The sequence below is a fragment of the Haliotis rubra genome, unplaced genomic scaffold (assembly GCF_003918875.1).
Source record: "Haliotis rubra isolate DU_JTF1 unplaced genomic scaffold, ASM391887v1 Scf167, whole genome shotgun sequence".
NCBI classification, from domain to species: domain Eukaryota; kingdom Metazoa; phylum Mollusca; class Gastropoda; order Lepetellida; family Haliotidae; genus Haliotis; species Haliotis rubra.
The window spans coordinates 1204265-1221815 of NW_025765636.1; the positions used below are offsets into that span (position 1 = coordinate 1204265).

The following is a 17551-nucleotide window of genomic DNA, read 5'->3' on the forward strand; positions in this document are numbered from 1 at the left end:
TCACAGAATACACAATCGTAATAAAACTATTATGATACTCGCCAGGAATTATCGTGCTCAATAGTAAGTCCATAAAGCGACAACAATAGTAACTAGTATTTAACGGAAAGAGAGTATCACGCTAGAAACAAAATGGCGGCAAAAATGAAACGACGGAAATTTTTGTGGTTGTTTGTTGTGACAATATCGATTTTGTTTGTGTCCCTGGTTCTGTACTTAAGACATAAACTAGGTAAGGTCTCATAGAAGTCCCGGACTTTTAATTTTTGGAAACAGAGATTACAAAGATGGAATGTTTGGGCTGTTAGACACTGATTATGCTTGTCACGACTCGCACAGATCAATTTTCTTGTTGAAAGGCGCTGGTCGTCTGTTCATGAAGGGCGTCAACTTGATCACATGCACCTCAGCAGTATCGTTGCTACATGCAGTTGCACTGCTGTAGGTCCGGTGTCCAACATGCACTTGGCCCTTGATGCAGATTAAATACTATAGTCTGTAGTGAAAACGTACCGATAAATTTCACTTGGAAAAAAAATCAAATCAAATAAAGTTAAATTTAGATTGCGAATCCTCAGAATTTGACATTGACAATTGAACATTTAAATATCAGAATTTTGTTCAACGTAGGATAAAAGTTATTTAACAAATGATCATAGTTTCAAATCGCTTTTATTGGTTTGTATTACAACTTACAAGGGGATTTGAAACTATGATCGGTTGTTACACAACTTTTAGCCAAAGTTGAATAAAATTCTGAAATGTAAATGTTCAGTTAGCAAGGTCAAATCATTAGGATTTGCAATCTTAATTTAACTCTATTTGATTTACTTTTTTGTTTAATGTGAAATTCATAGGTACGTTTTCACTGCAAACAGACTATAGGCATTCTTAATGATCTGACGTACAGATTCAAGGAATGCCATGATTGCAGATTATATCCTAAGCCTTTTTAGGTGTGTAATTTAAATGAGAAAGATAGTTGTACATATTAATTCAATTAGTGATACGACCAGCTGTTAACAACAAATTCGAATAACATAGCTTCATCATATCCTGTTTTGTATTCTGTCAGCCGGGATTGTAGCATATCGATGTGAAGAATACATCGAACTTGCCTAAACTTGCAACATTTTGGCTAATGTCATATTTTTAACTGACTAAAGTTCATAATATTTTACCATGGTTTTGCAACCAAATTTAGTGTGCTATTTAGTATTTATTAGCTTTCATCACCTTAATTTAACCCCTTGGTTTAAAAAAAGCACAAGGCTCTAAGCTACCATTAGTTACTCTGTGACCTTACCATATGTGACTGAGTGTGATTACAGACTAGTCCACTGTCTGTAATGATTTTAGGCAGTGCTGTACTTCTTAATGCTGGATATGTACGGTTCTGTTATTTTTTTCTAAATTATAATGGAGAATGCAAGAACGATGAGATGACTAAAATTGATCCAGGTCCCTTACCTGTATTTCATACTTGATAGTCGCATCTAGATATCTGCAAACTTGTAATACTGAAAGTAAAAGTACCATTTGAAAACCACAATGAGAAATCCCATTGTTCTTTACTTATTCATTCTTTTTGTTTGTTGTTTTACTCTGCACTCAGCAATATTCATGCCATGTGATGGTGGTCTGAAAATTATCAATCTAGACCAGACAGTCTAGTGATTGACATCATGAGCATCAATCTATGCAATTGGGATAATGACACACATCTACAAAGTCAGAAAGCCTGACCACCCAATCCCGCTATTCATCTCATCATGCTCATATACCCAATATCCTTTGCTTGTTGTGAACATATATTTTACCAAACTAAATAGAAAACAAGTGTCAAACAAATGTGAACCTACAACAAGTAAGTCCTTTTTTAACAACAATCAGACAATGATGTTCAATCCATATACTCATTAGGGCGGTGGGGTAGCCTAGTGGTTAAAGCATTCGCTTGTCACGCCAAACACCCGGGTTCGATTCCCCACATGGGACATGGGTACAATGTGTGAAGCCCATTTCTGGTGTACCCCGCCGTGATATTGGTGAAATATTGCTAAAAGTGGCGTAAAACTAAACTCACTCATATGCTCAAAACAGATAGAAACCGTATTTTCCAATCAGTTAAATCAAATCTTAACATGATTATGTAATCACAATGCCACACTTCATCCATGCTTGATAGTGTGATTCTATGAACCCACATACCTAAATCCATGTATTTGTCAAAGATTTAACACAGGTCATGTTTGATAGCCAGCAACATTGGTACAAAATGGATGTCTAAAGAAGCTCTACCCACAACTGCAACATGTACCAGTTGAGGGTAAATCGAAAAGTTGATGGCAACCCCATTGTTTTCAAGCTATATGTATTTTGTGTGTTAAGAATGAGTCTTGTAATATATATATATATTAATATAACATTTTTACTATATCAGTTTCTTAGTAATGGTATTGTGGTCAAAACTTATTTCAATATGTTATCGATGTGTTAAACATGTTAAAATAAATTTGTCTCAAATAAATTCCAGAGTCATAAACAACAGATCACAGGGGCTTGTTAAATGACAGCACTAAGATAAAATTTTAATGTGATAAAAATAATTGTAACAAGATTATATTTTACACAGGGATTGTGGAATAATGAGCATGAACATTAAAACAAGACTTTAAGTTTGTCTGTTCTTAAGTTATTTGTGTTTTGATTGAACAATGAATTGTATTCCAGGTCAGCTAGAATGCACAGCCAACAAAGGCCCAGTACCTTTCCATCAGTACCTCTTGATGCTGAAGAAACTTATTTTCGGAAGTGTGACAGAGGATAGAGACAAGAAATCACTACTGTGTGGCAAAAACATAAATGAAGTGTGTATGCACATTCTCACAAAACAGTTACCAGAAGATGCCAAATACTACCTTGTAGAATTCTGGGAGAAAGATCCAGAGCTTCGAGAATTTGTATTTCGGATTCTTGTTGTTGTTGGATTAATTTCTTTGACAATATTCTGCAATTTCTGCAGGTGGATGACAGCAACTGAACTTCATTATGATGATGATTATGAAGAAAAGACAATCAAATCAAATCTTAGTAAAAAAGGATCAGAGAACTCAAATAACAAGCCTTCAACCCAACGAATCTCAGATTTGAAGCAAGTTAATCATAATGTGTCAAGTTCTTTTGAAGATAGTTCAAGGAGCTACCAATCAGCCAGGAGAGAAGAAGGGTGTCGATCATGGAGTGTGTGGAAGATTATAGGTGTTACATTGGCAGTCCTTACCATTCTGAGCATACCATGGGAATTTATTAGACTTTATCAGAAAGAGGTATCTAAAAGGGCTGCCCAGGCATCCATAGTAAGTCTTGATCATGATTATTGTATACTAATGATGTTTTGTCAATATGTTGCCATGTTATGTTACTATTTTTATATGTTTTCCTTACATGAGTACACAGGATAAGATGGTTAACTTTCCAGTAATCCTTTAGACATGAACTCTTCGTCAGTCTTGATGCTAATTTGTAGGAATGAGGGTGCAGGGATTGGGATAGAGAACTTTGACAATGGGTCATTTTCAGGATTATTAGCCATTTTCTGAATTTAGAATGAGACACTGCTTTTGTATCAATAGTAAACTTCAAAATTTTAATCAATGGGCCATTTTTTATTCTAATGTGCAAAATGGCCCATGGCCCCTGCCTTTCCCAATCCCTGAGGGTGTTTTGCTAATTTTAGATTTCCTTGGTCAGAATGTAACAGTCTAATCTAATACTGAAGAAGAGTGTATTATTCTTTCAGTTTTTGATATTTGTATGAATCTTAGAATAATTGAGATAACCATGATAACAGCCAGAATATACTTGCCATTTTCTGGAATTTTGCCAGTTCCACTGAGCCTGCAGGATTGCTGTATGGCACCTCCTTAATGTTAATAATATACTCATCTTGTGTGTGTATCTCATCATCATTTTTATCTGCATCATTCATCCATCAATGTGTTTGTCTGGCACTTAAATCTGTTGTTTGTTTTCATCATCATGACGTTTATCATGTTATAACACCTTTGTACCATAGTCAGCCATAACCTATTTCTCTGTTATCATGTATACTCTATTAGTTTTAAGATAGGTGTTTCTTGAGCTATATTTTTTGTTGTTGTTATAATTTTGTGAGTTAGTCTGTTTTGGGCAAAAAGCACATTTTGTTATCTTACAAAATTAAAGCTAAAATTTGTTGATAAAGCCAGGATTCCCGACTAAGTGCCCTTTGGGTACATTGTTATCCTAGATTTTTCTGCAGACCAAATATCACGCCCTGAGCAGGTCTTTGAAATTTGTCCAAGTGAGCATACCTAGCATTCGTAGAAAAAGTTTACTAAAATTTGAATGTGTCAGCAATATATCACCAAACGCAAATGTGATTTTAAACCCTAATCAGGTTTTGAAATTTGGTTAAAGCCATTATTTTATGTAACGTCTTGATTAACTGTATGGTGATGAACTCAGACTGGATGTGCGTGTTTGCTTGCAGGGATCACCACCTGAATGTTTCCCCAGTGGCATGTCAGTCTTTCAGAGTCTCAGACTTTGGCTGAAAAGTCACTTCTCCTGGGACAGCAGCACTGACCCATGTGAGAAGTATTACTACACTATGCTGGTGGATCCATTGTGGGAGCTCACTCCTCTCATGGTAAGTCCCTTTTCAATGATGTTTAGGTTTTAGGGGCTGGGCGTGAAGGATAGATAGAGTGGTCTTCAGCAATCGATGCTTTTCGTAAGAGGCAACTAACAGGGGCAGTTGGGTAGCCTAGTGGTCAAAGAGTAAGCTCACCATGCCGAAGACCTGGGTTCGATTCCCCACATGGGTACAATATGTGAAGCCCATTTCTGGTGTCCCTGCTCAATGATATTGCAGGAATATTGCTAAAACTAAAAGCGGCGTAAAACCATACTTACTAATAGGATCGGATGGTCTGGCTTGCCGACTTGGTTGACACATCTCTTCATATCCAAAATGCGTAGATTGATGCTCATGATGTTAATCACTGGATTGTCTGGTCCAGTATCGATTATTTACAAATCACAGGGATTTAGCGGGATTACTGCTGAGTGCGGCGTCAACAATAAATAAATATTACAGCTTTCAAATAGCACATGAAAATGAGGTAATGTTTGGTGTATGTTTTCACAATTTTAAGTGAGTGAGTGAGTTTACTTTTACGCCGCATTCAGCAATATTCCAGCTATATGGCGGCAATCTGTAAATAATTGAGTCTGGACCAGGCAATCCAGTGATCAACAGCATGAATACAATTTTAAGAATTTTAAGAGTAAAATCCTTTGATAATTATATATATTTTTTTCATGACCGGTTTAATGTTGTATATTTCCAGTTTGGATTGCCTTTGTTTCAGGTTCTGTCATCAGCTCTGACAAGGTGTATACTTCACCCAATGGAAAAACTCTCGTCTGGACTAGGTCGCAGCTTTCGGGTGTTCTTCGCCGAGATTCCTGCCCAGTGGCAACCCATCATCATGGCCCTGCTTCTGCTCTGTGCATTAATGCTGCTCCTCGTTGTTTTCAGCTACCGAATTTCCATACCACTTCTGTTCAAAGTGGAACCCAAGACTCCTGTCCAGGACAAGCAACGGCCACCACCTCGAATAGAGCTTTCATCAAATTCCCATGGCCACTGTGATCATCCTAACCACATGCATCATGTGCCAGACAGACGAAGTGCGCTGAAAGGCATACCCATCAAGACTGCAGGACGCAGACGAAGACTTGCATCATGGGATAATGAGCGGGATTAGCATCACTCCACATCAATAACAATGATGATGAAAATAATAACTATTGCTGTTTCCATGAACTTGTGCATGCTCAAAACGCTAACAAATTATTACCCCAGATAACCCAAGCTGCCTGTGATGCTCTAGAAGGTTAAGAGTCATATGACTTATGACACCGGGTATCCATTTTCTGCTGGGTGAACAGAGGCAGTTCATGAACAAACTCACTTGCCTAAGGTAAGACCACATCAGTTCAGGATTTTTCTGGGTCTATTGATTTGTGAATCCCGTGGGATCTCAGGAACATTTTTTAGTGTCACAAGGATAAATACAAGGGGCCAAGACATATTTCACTGTGATGTATACTTCCTTTGACTTCCAAGAACTTTAATGATGTCCTGGAACTGCACAATATGAAGCACTGCAGTAATAATGGTCTCTACCGAACTGAAGTTTCAGTACAATGAAAGATCGCAAAAGTGATGAAATGTCTGTAGAACAAAAGGCTGTTAATTACACTCTCTGAGGGGAGTTCATTGTGCTATTAATTACACTTTTTGAGTTGGGGTCATTGTGCGAAATGGGGACCAACACATCTGCTCCCTTTGGTGATCTGACCGATCTCTCAGCCTACATCTTGTGACTGGACTGACTACATTAAGTTGCTGAGTCCATGTTTTCAACAAGAGGAAATATTTGTACCTGTATACTGTTCTTGTTGTTCTGGCTGTTCTTTAGTATTCCCAACATGATGTTGATATTTGGATGCAAATATCTGCAAATATCTGCATGCATTGTCATGTTGCCATGGGATAAAAGAAGTTACATACTGTATATCTAATGTATATCTAATGAAAAATGATCTCTTTTAACGTGCGGAATAAGACACATGTAATACCTACTTTAAAAAAATTGAACAATCAGTAATATGTTATTACTAGAATCCCATTGGTGTTGACTTTTTGCAGCTGTTGACAAAACAGCAGTATTTACCCTTTCATCAAGAGAAATATGTGTCATGTATTTGTTCATTTGCATCAGTGAATAATTATGATGCCTGAAAATGTATGCTTTTTACCATTATTAACAGTTTTTTTGGAATTTAGTGACTAGTGACTCTTTTTGTTTGTAGCGCTTTGAGCATGCTCTGGATGGACTATGGCGCATAAGAAATATCCATTTATTATTATTATTATTAATTTGAAGTTATTACGAATGGATCTGTAATGATTCATTCCAGCATGTTTGGTATGTGTTCATGATTTTATATCAAGTGTTTCATATCACCAGGTGATGTAGCTATACATCAAAACAAAACAAATCATGTTTATCATAGAACAAGTTCATATGAATTGCTATTGATTTTTGAAGAAACATATCATCTTCATTTTGGGACATATTCTTAAAGATAAGAATGAAAAAATGAAATTTGACTTGGAATCAGATTAGATGTGATTTTATGCTCAGGTCCATCTCTAAACACATCGAATGAGAGTTGAATCCTTATGATGATTTTGTTGTTGTTTATGATCTCAATAGGGCGCTGGGGTAGTCTAGTGGTCAAAGCGTTGGCTTGTCACGCCGAAGACCCGGGTTCGAATCCCCACATGGGTACAATGAGTGAAGCCCATTTCTGGTGTCCACCGCCGTGATATTGCTGGAATATTGCTAAAAGCGGCGTTAAACCAAACTCAGTCAGTCAGTATGATCTCAATACCAAGGAGAACATAATTTGATTCTCTGTTACAAGGAGTTGAATGTGTTATCATGAAACTGGCCCAGAAGTAATAACTTGCATTTGATGCTTGATAACATTGTTAGAGCCTACACCGAAACGTGCTTCCACTGTAGAAAAGAAATTGTTCATCGATATATTGTTATCCTCCAACTTCTGAAGTTTCAAAGAAGTTTTCCATGGGTCAGTTAACCTAGAACCGGTTGTTACATATCAGCCATGCAGTAGCATAATTATATCATCAGTATGTAAACACATATGATAAGGTGACAGGTCACATGATAATTTGTGTGACCAGCCCTTCAAAACAGTCTGTATTTGCTTAGTACTTTAGTTTAAAATGTTGAACAGCTAATTATAGACCACTTGTCATCATGGTGTGGGACCAATATATCCTTTAAATGTCCTGCATATCCAAGGATATATTTCTTCTAGTATTTGTATGCTACCTTAAGGTGGATACAATGTATATACATGTGAATGTCAACAATATTTGTTGACTTTAATGATTGATTGCATGGTATGTATATATGAATTGTGATAAATGATTCATAGTGAAAGTGTCATATTCAACTGTCTCAATGCAATCAGTGTTGAAATTAGATGCCTGTCAGGTATTATCATGCTAGGCCAGTAATTTCTTGCTTTTTGGTCACAGTGCATGATTTATGCATTTAGAACTTGCACTGGTGCAACGTGCAACCTCATATTTCTACCAGCTTGCACCCAGTGCTGTTAATATATTGCTGTTCAAAGATCACAGACTTCAGCTGGAAAACCGAATGATGAGGAACTAACTTGGAGCAGTCACTCAGATGTTTTAAACAGTGTTAAATATATTTCTTTTATGGTACAGGGCTACAGATGAGGGGCGTACAGGCGTAATGTACACCTAAATTTCAATGAAGTACGACATAATATAAGATTTCAAGCGTATCATGTATGCACATAAATACCTTGTACGTCTAACATATATAAAGTTTTAATAGCTGAAAAGTTGTTTAATATCATAAATAACAAACCACATCACCAACTCACTCACGCAAAATCATGTCAGTACTCCTTCAAAATTCTCAGTACACCTCCACTTGCAATATGAGGTGCAAGTACACCCACACCCCCAAAAGTAATCTGGAGCCCTGTGGTATTAGTGGAATGTGTTCAAAATACTGTAATAATTCATCCCAGATAGGAATGTTGGCATGTAATGTTGGCATGTGTGAATGTATCCAGCATATGATCATCACCACAGGTTTCTGTTTTCCTCACCCAACACCTTGGGTCCTTGCACGAAAAGCCAGGGTATCACATGACTGTTGTTGGTCTATGTTGAGGTTGTGATGTTCACCTTACAGTTGTATTATTCAACTACTATTGACTTACAATATGTGCAATTTGAACAGCTGTATCAGTTTCCAAGCTGTCAGAGCTTAAAACTTCAATGCTTCCAGTATAATACTGTTTCAGCTGTAATATTTCATTCTTTTTCATAGAGATCGTCCTTGGGGTACATATATGCATTTTCTGCAGCTGAAAATGTCATGTGACAGTTGGATCAATGTTTTAATAAAAATATTGTACAATAAATAAAAATCTTTTTTATCTATTATATGGCCCCCACCACGTGGAGTTAGCTCCCTGCTACGCATGCGCAGCCAACCAGGTAAGCACCTAGGCCCGATCATCATTCCTTCTGCTGTCACTCAAGCGTTCACACGTGTTCCGAGTTACTAGCTGATTTACTTCTGTTGAGAAGAATGTCTGAGACTTCAACAACTGTATGCATGTTCTTTATTCGTTCTTGAGAGAACAGTTTTATTGACTTTGCAGTCTGTTATTTCTCATTTACATGACTTTGTATTAAATTTTTACGCTAGCGCTCCCGTGGTTTAAGCACGTGTTGCTATTCCATGGCGGGAAGTTTCGCGTGCCACATGGTTGAAATATTACGTTATTAACCAAGTATTTCACGTCGCATTGTCGCATTCACGTAATTTTCAATGTTTTGTACGTGTATATTTATGCTGCTGTGTTCCGCCGTTAGCTACATGCTTGCGTGTTTGCTTTCAGGCGTTTACTGGGTGTACTGTCTGCGGGCAGAATATCCCTAGAGCTGATAAGCATGACAAATGCTTGTGCTGTTTAAAGAAAGCAGGGCATAACCCTGAAATCTGCTAACTGTGTATGGCCTTTTCCCCCCGGGCCCAGAAGAGACGGGTGGCTGATTTCCTTTTTTATAAGGAATTGCCTTCTTTATAAGGGGTTTTGCTCCCAGTCGCCCTCTCGGTGCTGGCGCAGGGTCCGTTGAGGATTCCTGGGGTTCCGGTCCCTGCGCCAACCTGCCCCATGAGAGCCGAGGAGCCGGTTCTGTCCGGGCTTCCTCCCGTGTCTCGGGACCAGGGTTCGAGTATTGTGTCGGTTGCCGGAGCTGAGAGTTTCTTCGGCTCTTCCCTTCCTGCGGCGTCTGTGGCTCGGCCTCCCAACGGGTCGGGGTTAGGCCCCTCTTCACGTGGAGACCCAAATTCTGACTCGGACTCGGGTGCTGAGTCTATGGAGGTTGGGGAGGTCGAGAAGTCGGCACAGACACAGCTCCGTATCTTGCCTTCCCTGGTGCAGGACGAGATGGATCCCCTCCTGGTTGGTTCCTGCCTCCGGTTCGATTTACCCCAACTCGTTAAGAGGTATCAGCTTGGGGATGATTCTCTGTTCTTTGTGCAGGTGGTTGACGAGTGCGTACCTTTCCTCGATCGAAAGGTCGGCTCTGGAGGCGTAAGGGAGCACTGGGGACATTTCCCCGAATGTTGTTCTGCTCCGCAAATTATCCGAAGTACAGGCCCACCTGACGCAAGACTCTTTGTGGTCTGCTGCGTCTACGGTGATGTGCCCAGTTATTCGGCGGCAACACAGCAGACCTTGCTGGCCCTTCTGTTTCGGCTGGGAGGGACGTTTCCGGGGGCACAGCAGGTCATTCAGGAGGCTGCTGCAGCAGCTACCTCCTTCAAGGATTCTAAGGCCTTGTTGGAGCAACCTCTTGGTAGAGGTATGAGGAGGAGCCGTCCCGCCAAAGGAAAGGGCAAGGAACAGGCCTCTTCGTCTGGCTCCCAGCAGCCTTTTCGCGGTCGCGGGGGGTCTGCCCTGACCTCCCATTTAACCTGCAGGCTGTCGCCGTGGGTCCGTCCCAGCCAGTTCTTCTGCAGGGGACCACTCACGCCCTCTTACCACACGTCCCAGTGGGGGGCCGCCTCTCTCTATTCCTGCCGGAGTGGGAAAAGGCTACCAGCAACACTTGGGTGCTATCCACCGTCAATGTCGGCCATTCACCACTGTGGAAGCGAGGCCCGCCAGAGTTCACCGGCATACGTCGCACTCTGGTGCCGCCATGTCCGGTCAAGGCGGGTATACTGCGAGATGAAGTTCAGGCTTTGCTGGACAAGTCCGCAATAGAGCGCATACCACCAGGCGAGGAACAGGCTGGTTTTTATTCCACATACTTCCTCGTTCCGAAGAAGGACGGCGGGTTCCGTCCCATTCTCAACCTCAAGGGGTTGAATCGCATGCAAGATGGAGACACTTCGCTCGGTGATCTCCTCTGTTCAGCCTGGAGGTTGGCGTGCATCAATCGACCTAAAGGATGTATATCTACATGTGCCAATTCATCCATCGTTCAAGCAGTACCTCCGGTTCTCTCAGACGGGATGTATTACCAATTCACGGTTCTCCCCTTCGGCATATCCACTGCCCCCAGGGTGTTCACCAAGCTCATGTTAGTGCCGGCTACCCTCGCAAGGTTGCAAGGAAGGCGTTGTTACCCTTACCTCGATGACTGGTTGATCAGTGCGAACTCAGCCAGCGCGATTCGCCCAGCAGACGCTTCTTCGCCAGATCCTGGCCCCACACGAGTGGATGCTCGACCGGGTCACCAGGACAAATCAGATACCCGTTAGAACTCTGCTCTCGAAAGTACCAGACTTCAGTTGAAGCGCGGCCATGGCTTCCGGAAGCGCTTCCTGCTGGATTGACGGGCAAGGTGCTGTGGGCGTTTCTGCCTCTACCACTCATTCCCTGGGTCCTCTCCCAGCTGTCCACCCAGCCAGCTCGGCTACTTGTGCTACTGGCACCGCTATGGCAGTCACAGAGCTGCTTTCTGGTAATTCTCAGGTTTCTGGCTCAGCCTCCTGTTCTATTACCTTTGTGACCGAACATTCCCACTCAGAACGGCGCGCCATACCCCAATCCAAGGACTCAGTGGGTGGCTTGGCCTCTGTCAGGTCTAGCCTCGAAGCACACGGTATTCCTGCAGCAGTTGCAGACACAAGTCTGGCTTTGAGGCAGGATTCGACAAACGTTCAATATGAGGATAGGTGGTCCCGCTATGCGTGCTGGTGTTCAGATAGGGGGATTGCAGATCCCTTTTCTGCGGATTTAGTCCGAGTATTGGAGTTTTTGCAAGCTCATTTGGAAGAAGGCTTGGCGGCTTCGACCATTCGTGGCCACTCCACTGCTATTTCCACTTTTCACACCCCTGTCGATGGTGCTCTTCTGGGGCAGCACCCTCTTATGCAGCGCTTTTTAGCTGGCGTGGATTGGGTGCGACCTGCTGTCAGGCGAACTAGCCCAACTTGGGATTTGTCAATCGTGCTAGATTGGCTGTCCGGTCCTACATTCTCTCGTCTATCGGCTATTTCCATTCAGCTGTTAACATGAAAGGCTGTATTTCTGGTGGCGGTTACATCTGGGCGAAGGGTCAGAGACTTACATGCTATGTCGGTAGACCCGGCGCTGACTGTTCCATCCAGATCGTGTCAGTATTCGCCTCCCGGATACTTACCGTCCGAAGATCGATCACGCTTTCCATGTCTCATGGAGGTGGGTGGCCCTACCCCAAAGACGATCTCTATGAAAAAGAATTAGCTAAACCTGTAGAGGTTTCCAATTCTTTGAAGAGAATCGCCACCCACCTCCCCGCAGTTCTGTTCACTGATTTATTCAGCAGAAGGAATGATGATACGGGCCTAGGTGCTTACCTGGTTGGCTGCGCATGCGTAGCAGGGAGGTAACTCCATGTGGTGGGGGCCGTATAATAGATAAAAAGATTTTAATTTATTGTACAATATTTTTATTAAAACATTGGTACAACTGTCACATGACATTTTCAGCCGCAGAAAATGCATGTATGTACCCCAAGGACGATTCTTTTCAAAGAATTGGAAACCTCTACAGGTTTAGCTAAGTTTGTTATTTATTATTGTGTTATTCGTGTCCTTGACTTTTGTTTTTGAATCGTCCTCTGGGTAATTAGGAAAATTAAAAGACAGAATGGAGATTTGCAGAAGTTCTAGTTTACTTAGCAAAGTACAATCTCAAGTATTTATTACTCGCCCATGGAAGATAATGCAGTGTAATGTTTTTACGGCAATATTACGCTAGTGTAATACCGCTAGACCTCTGACGTCATAATGGTTTACAGTTATGATGTCACAATGCTAATACCTCTGTCACAATGGCATTAAACCTTGCTTGACTGTAAGCAGTTTCTATCAATTTATGTTGGAGAGTAATAAACAGAATACTAAACTTGCTTCCATGAAATACCATTTTTATTAAACTCGTGAAAGATTTAGTACCGAACTTGTTTTTCCTCATGTGATACCCACCTACACATACACACGCATGCACGTCGTCATATGAGCGAAATATTCTCAAGCACGACGTTAAACCCAATTTCACCTCACCTCATATGATACCCACATACACATACACACGCATGCACGTCGTCATATGAGCGAAATATTCTCAAGCACGACGATAAACCCAATTTCACCTCACCTCATATGATACCCACATACACATACACACGCATGCACGTCGTCATATGAGCGAAATATTCTCAAGCACGACGGTAAACCCAATTTCACTTCACCTCATATGATACCCACATACACATACACTCTCAAGCACAACGGTAAACCCAATTTCACTTCACCTCATATGATACCAAATCATTTTTTAATAAAAATGGTATTACACAGAAGGTCGTTTGTTTCCTCTCTGTATCCCATTGTTGATTCCTAGTCGGAATAGTGCAGACCAAATGAGTATCTGATGATAACAAGTCATGTGACTTACTGTGTGTACATTGTACTTATAGGGGTAATCACCTGATGACTGATATTTTGATATCAGTTTGTTCCCACAAAACAAGAAGATATACCTGTAGTTTGTCCTTATGTTCCCCCTTCTTGTCCCCCTGAAATATCTGTCAGTCTTTAACACATAATCCATATAGAAGTAGGTCAATGTCCTGCACAATGTCCAGCTTTTCCACGATCTGAACAACATTATACCTCTACACATCAAACTGATAGTTGTCTCCTTATTTCATTTTATTAGCAGAGTTGACAGATACACACTTATACAGGCGTCAAATACCATAATATATCTGACATATGGGTGAAGACATTCCATGACAGTTTGTTTACAAACTGCATGTTTGTATACAATAGCAAAGAGGCTGAGGTTCATTGATAGTGTCTTTATCAGATATTGCATATATAGTTCCGCTTAACCCCTTTAGATCTGCACTGTTTTTTGTTCTGGCAAGAAAGGGATGTGCTTCTCTTCCTTTTAAAGACAATATTGCCAATTGTTTACAATGATGACTGATGACCACTCCAGGCCCCACCTGCTGAAGCCTTACCATGGTATCAATGAATACAATTGAAATATGTTAATCAGTGTATGACATCTATTTTTTCATGATTTCTACTGGCTACTGAACAGTTTATCGCCATATTTTAGCGGAATTTACAAAATTGCTCCGCCGTTCTTTAAATTAATGAAACAGAATTAATTATGATACTTGATTACCTATTCACCGACGTGTCCAGCCTGTTCACTGCCACCGATCATGTTTTTATATAATGCGGTGGCAGGGAATCATGGCGGTATAAATAGATGTTTCTCACAACTAACTGTAACAGTTATCACCATTCCGAATTTCTCATGCCATTCCTGAAATAATATATATATTTATATTATGTACAGTAACCTCAAATAATTGATTGTGTGACTATCTGAGTGTTTGTTTTACAGTAGATTGATAGGGAATGAACACTTGAACTTGCTATTATATAGGTCATGGGACATTCCCCTGACTAAGTTCAAAATTTTTGTTATAGGGTTCATAACTTTATCTTTAATTTTTCTCTTATTTTACTTACCGTGAAGAATTTTCTTTTGCTGTCCTTTATTGTTGTCAAATACCAGAATTGTAATTGAAGGGATTGATGTATTGGTGATAACTGTGACACGGCGATAACTGTTTGCTAGCCAGTATAGACCATCAAACCTTGTAAAGTTCTTTCTCAGTGAAAAGACAAGGCACCCAAGAGGTGCCTAATTAAAGAAATCAGAAAGCTTTCTAACATTATATAACGTATCTAAATATGAATTAGAATTAGACTTTGTCTATTTTGATAGCTGCATGTTTTGGACTCATAACAACACTTATTATACAGGCAAAACTAAATGATGTGAAAAGGGTAATTGTAGCTCTTTCTAAGGAGTGTTCATCTAAGATATGAGCATGTGTTAGATGACCAAACTGACTTTAACAGAATTGTGTGAAAACAATAATACAAACATGAGCAAACAGTTTGGTTCTGAGTGTTTTGAAGACTGTGGCATAGGGTTGGGGTGGGGTGGGGTTTCACAGTCAAGTGAACATAAACTACATGATGATTGTATAATTTGTTTTGCAATAATATATAAGGCCAGACCGATTTTATTTCTTGTTTTACAGTTTTGTCGGTCGTATTTTTTCAAGAATAAGAAAGAAAAAAAATTAATCCCCCCCTCCCCTCAAAAAACAAATATCCTAATGTTAATGTGATATAAGTGAAATACTCAGTGTGAAACCTAAACTCACTCAACTAAATTTTAGTTGATATGAACAAACCAAAAGAGTCATCATGGAAACTTATGTTGGATTTTGCTTTGACTGGTGATTTAAAAAAAAAATCAATCCTGCCTTTAGGTTTTGTGAGGACAAAAATCCGTAAAACAAGAAATAAAATTGGTCTGGCCTTACTGGTATTTAAACATCTTCATACCATTATTCCCAGATGGGGTCTGTCCCACAGCTTTCTCATCCCTTCTGTTCTTGTGCCTCCCAGGAGATCAAGTATCAGGCGTACACCTTACTGATAGCATGAGTGTTCACCTCAGTTTAATTGCTTATTGTCTTTTTATATTGCTTTAAAGACTTATTATGATGTACTATACTTTGTTACTGAGTTTTCAGTCTAAAAGGTCTGATCTGATTTATGCCTATTGACTTCCCATGATTTCTGTGAGGTTGATGTGTATTCATCAAGAATAAAAATATAATATGTATGCTTGTGTTTTTGTTAGTTTCTTTTTAATACCTCCATTCATCATGTTAGACTTGATAGCAATAATGAGGTACCTTAATATAATACCAATGATTTTTCATATGGGTCAAAGGAATTTTCATCATGGTCAACTCTTGATGGGTATTAGTACCAATTTGTATTCCAGTTGCATTAAGTTGGAAATGTGAAATTTTACTTGTCACAATCAAGAATGAGTTAAAAAAATAATTGGTGTCATTAATTAATTTTTTACAGAGTTATGGCCCTTGATCCATGCCTCTTAGTGTGGTGCATACTGTGTTTCATGAGGCTGGTTTTCTCAAAAACTATTTAAGTTAGAGAACTCAAATTCTACACACTGATGAGACTGGTCATGATATAAAATGAATTAGAAATTTTGTGTCTACTAAATCAAATTTTTATAGAGTTATGGCCCTTGCTCCATCCTTATCAAATTACTGCAAACTTCAAGAAAGTGAGTTTTTTCGGAAACTACCTATTTTTCATGAATGAATGTGGCATGCTTATCGGAGAGATAATTATCAAGCTGAGTTAAAAGAAACATGCCATAGATTATTGTTTCCAGAGGTACTTCCCTTGCTTAGGGACCGTTCATAATTTATGGCTAGTGAGGTGATGATGATTTTTATGGAGCAGCATGTACAAAGTGAAAGCCTCCCCATCCTCCACCCCTAAAATTTATGTACAAGGTAAGTGTAATGTCATGTACAAAATCCCTTATTTTTAATCTTGGGCAGACACATTTATAGACAGAGTGGAGGCAGGTATTCTCAGAAATTACTGAAGTAACATGAAGTTACTTGAACACTGAAATCAAAATTTGTTACCACAATTATTTTTTGAAAGGAGGGCCCTTTTATGTGTGGTTATTTCACATTTCCTAAAAAAAATTCTGATGACATAAAGCAACCATTTTGCCTTTCTCTTTTTATGGCTTTATGTGACTCATTTTTCGGTCAACATATACTTCCATGTCATTCATTACTGAATGAACTAACATAATTCTAATGTGCCCTGTGGCAGGATTGTGATAATGCTGTTTTCTTGTTCAAAAGTTCCTGTGATCATGGATGTGAATGCCAGTTTGTCCTGTTTGTATTTCTAGGTTTGTTTTCACCAACACAAGAGGAGAGTCATGAATATACAGTTTTACTTACATTATAAATAACTACATACAAAGACAGCAATGTGTCATGTCAGAATACCATGGGATTAGGTATTCCTTGAGCATCTGGATGGCCAACCTCAACTGAGGAAGTGACAAGGGTGCCTTTGCACAAAACAACCTTAGCTAAAGACTCCCTTAAGTCTATGTTAAGGTATGGTAGTTATGGTCACCTTAGTGCTAAGATCGCTTTGTACAATGACACCCTGACCTGTTGGTCTTCCTCTGTCAGTGAACTCTCATCTCTGTCACCACAGACTCAAGGCATAGACTGAGTGGAGCTCATGTTCTTTGCCTTTGATTTACATTCATGACTTAGACCTAAACCCACCTGCGGAAACTGACATCCCCTTTGCCTCCAGGGCTAGCCTAGGTTTACCAAAACAGTCCTAGACAAACACTGCATGTAGAAACTGTCATTCTAGCCAGGGACAGTTCATAA

The 17551-nt window shown here is 39.9% G+C and overlaps 1 protein-coding gene across 1 annotated transcript; it reads left to right on the plus strand.

Moving 5' to 3' along the window:
* The first annotated feature begins 123 nt into the window (after nt 1–123).
* Nucleotides 124–6638, plus strand: LOC124272145. The gene is made up of 4 exons (XM_046707290.1): nt 124–232; nt 2734–3359; nt 4535–4693; nt 5418–6638. Exons 1-4 carry the CDS (start codon nt 133–135, stop codon nt 5814–5816), a joined length of 1284 nt encoding a protein of 427 aa, XP_046563246.1. The 5' UTR covers nt 124–132; the 3' UTR covers nt 5817–6638.
* The last annotated feature ends 10913 nt before the right edge of the window (nt 6639–17551 follow it).

What these genes read in the sequence shown, in the direction of transcription:
- LOC124272145 (XM_046707290.1), top strand. Translation starts at nt 133, where the DNA reads ATGGCGGCAAAAATGAAACGACGGAAATTTTTGTGGTTGTTTGTTGTG. An exon ending in GTACTTAAGACATAAACTAG is followed by an intron (nt 233 to 2,733) that starts GTAAGGTCTCAT and finishes ATTGTATTCCAG; the next exon opens with GTCAGCTAGAATGCACAGCC. An exon ending in GGGAGCTCACTCCTCTCATG is followed by an intron (nt 4,694 to 5,417) that starts GTAAGTCCCTTT and finishes CCTTTGTTTCAG; the next exon opens with GTTCTGTCATCAGCTCTGAC.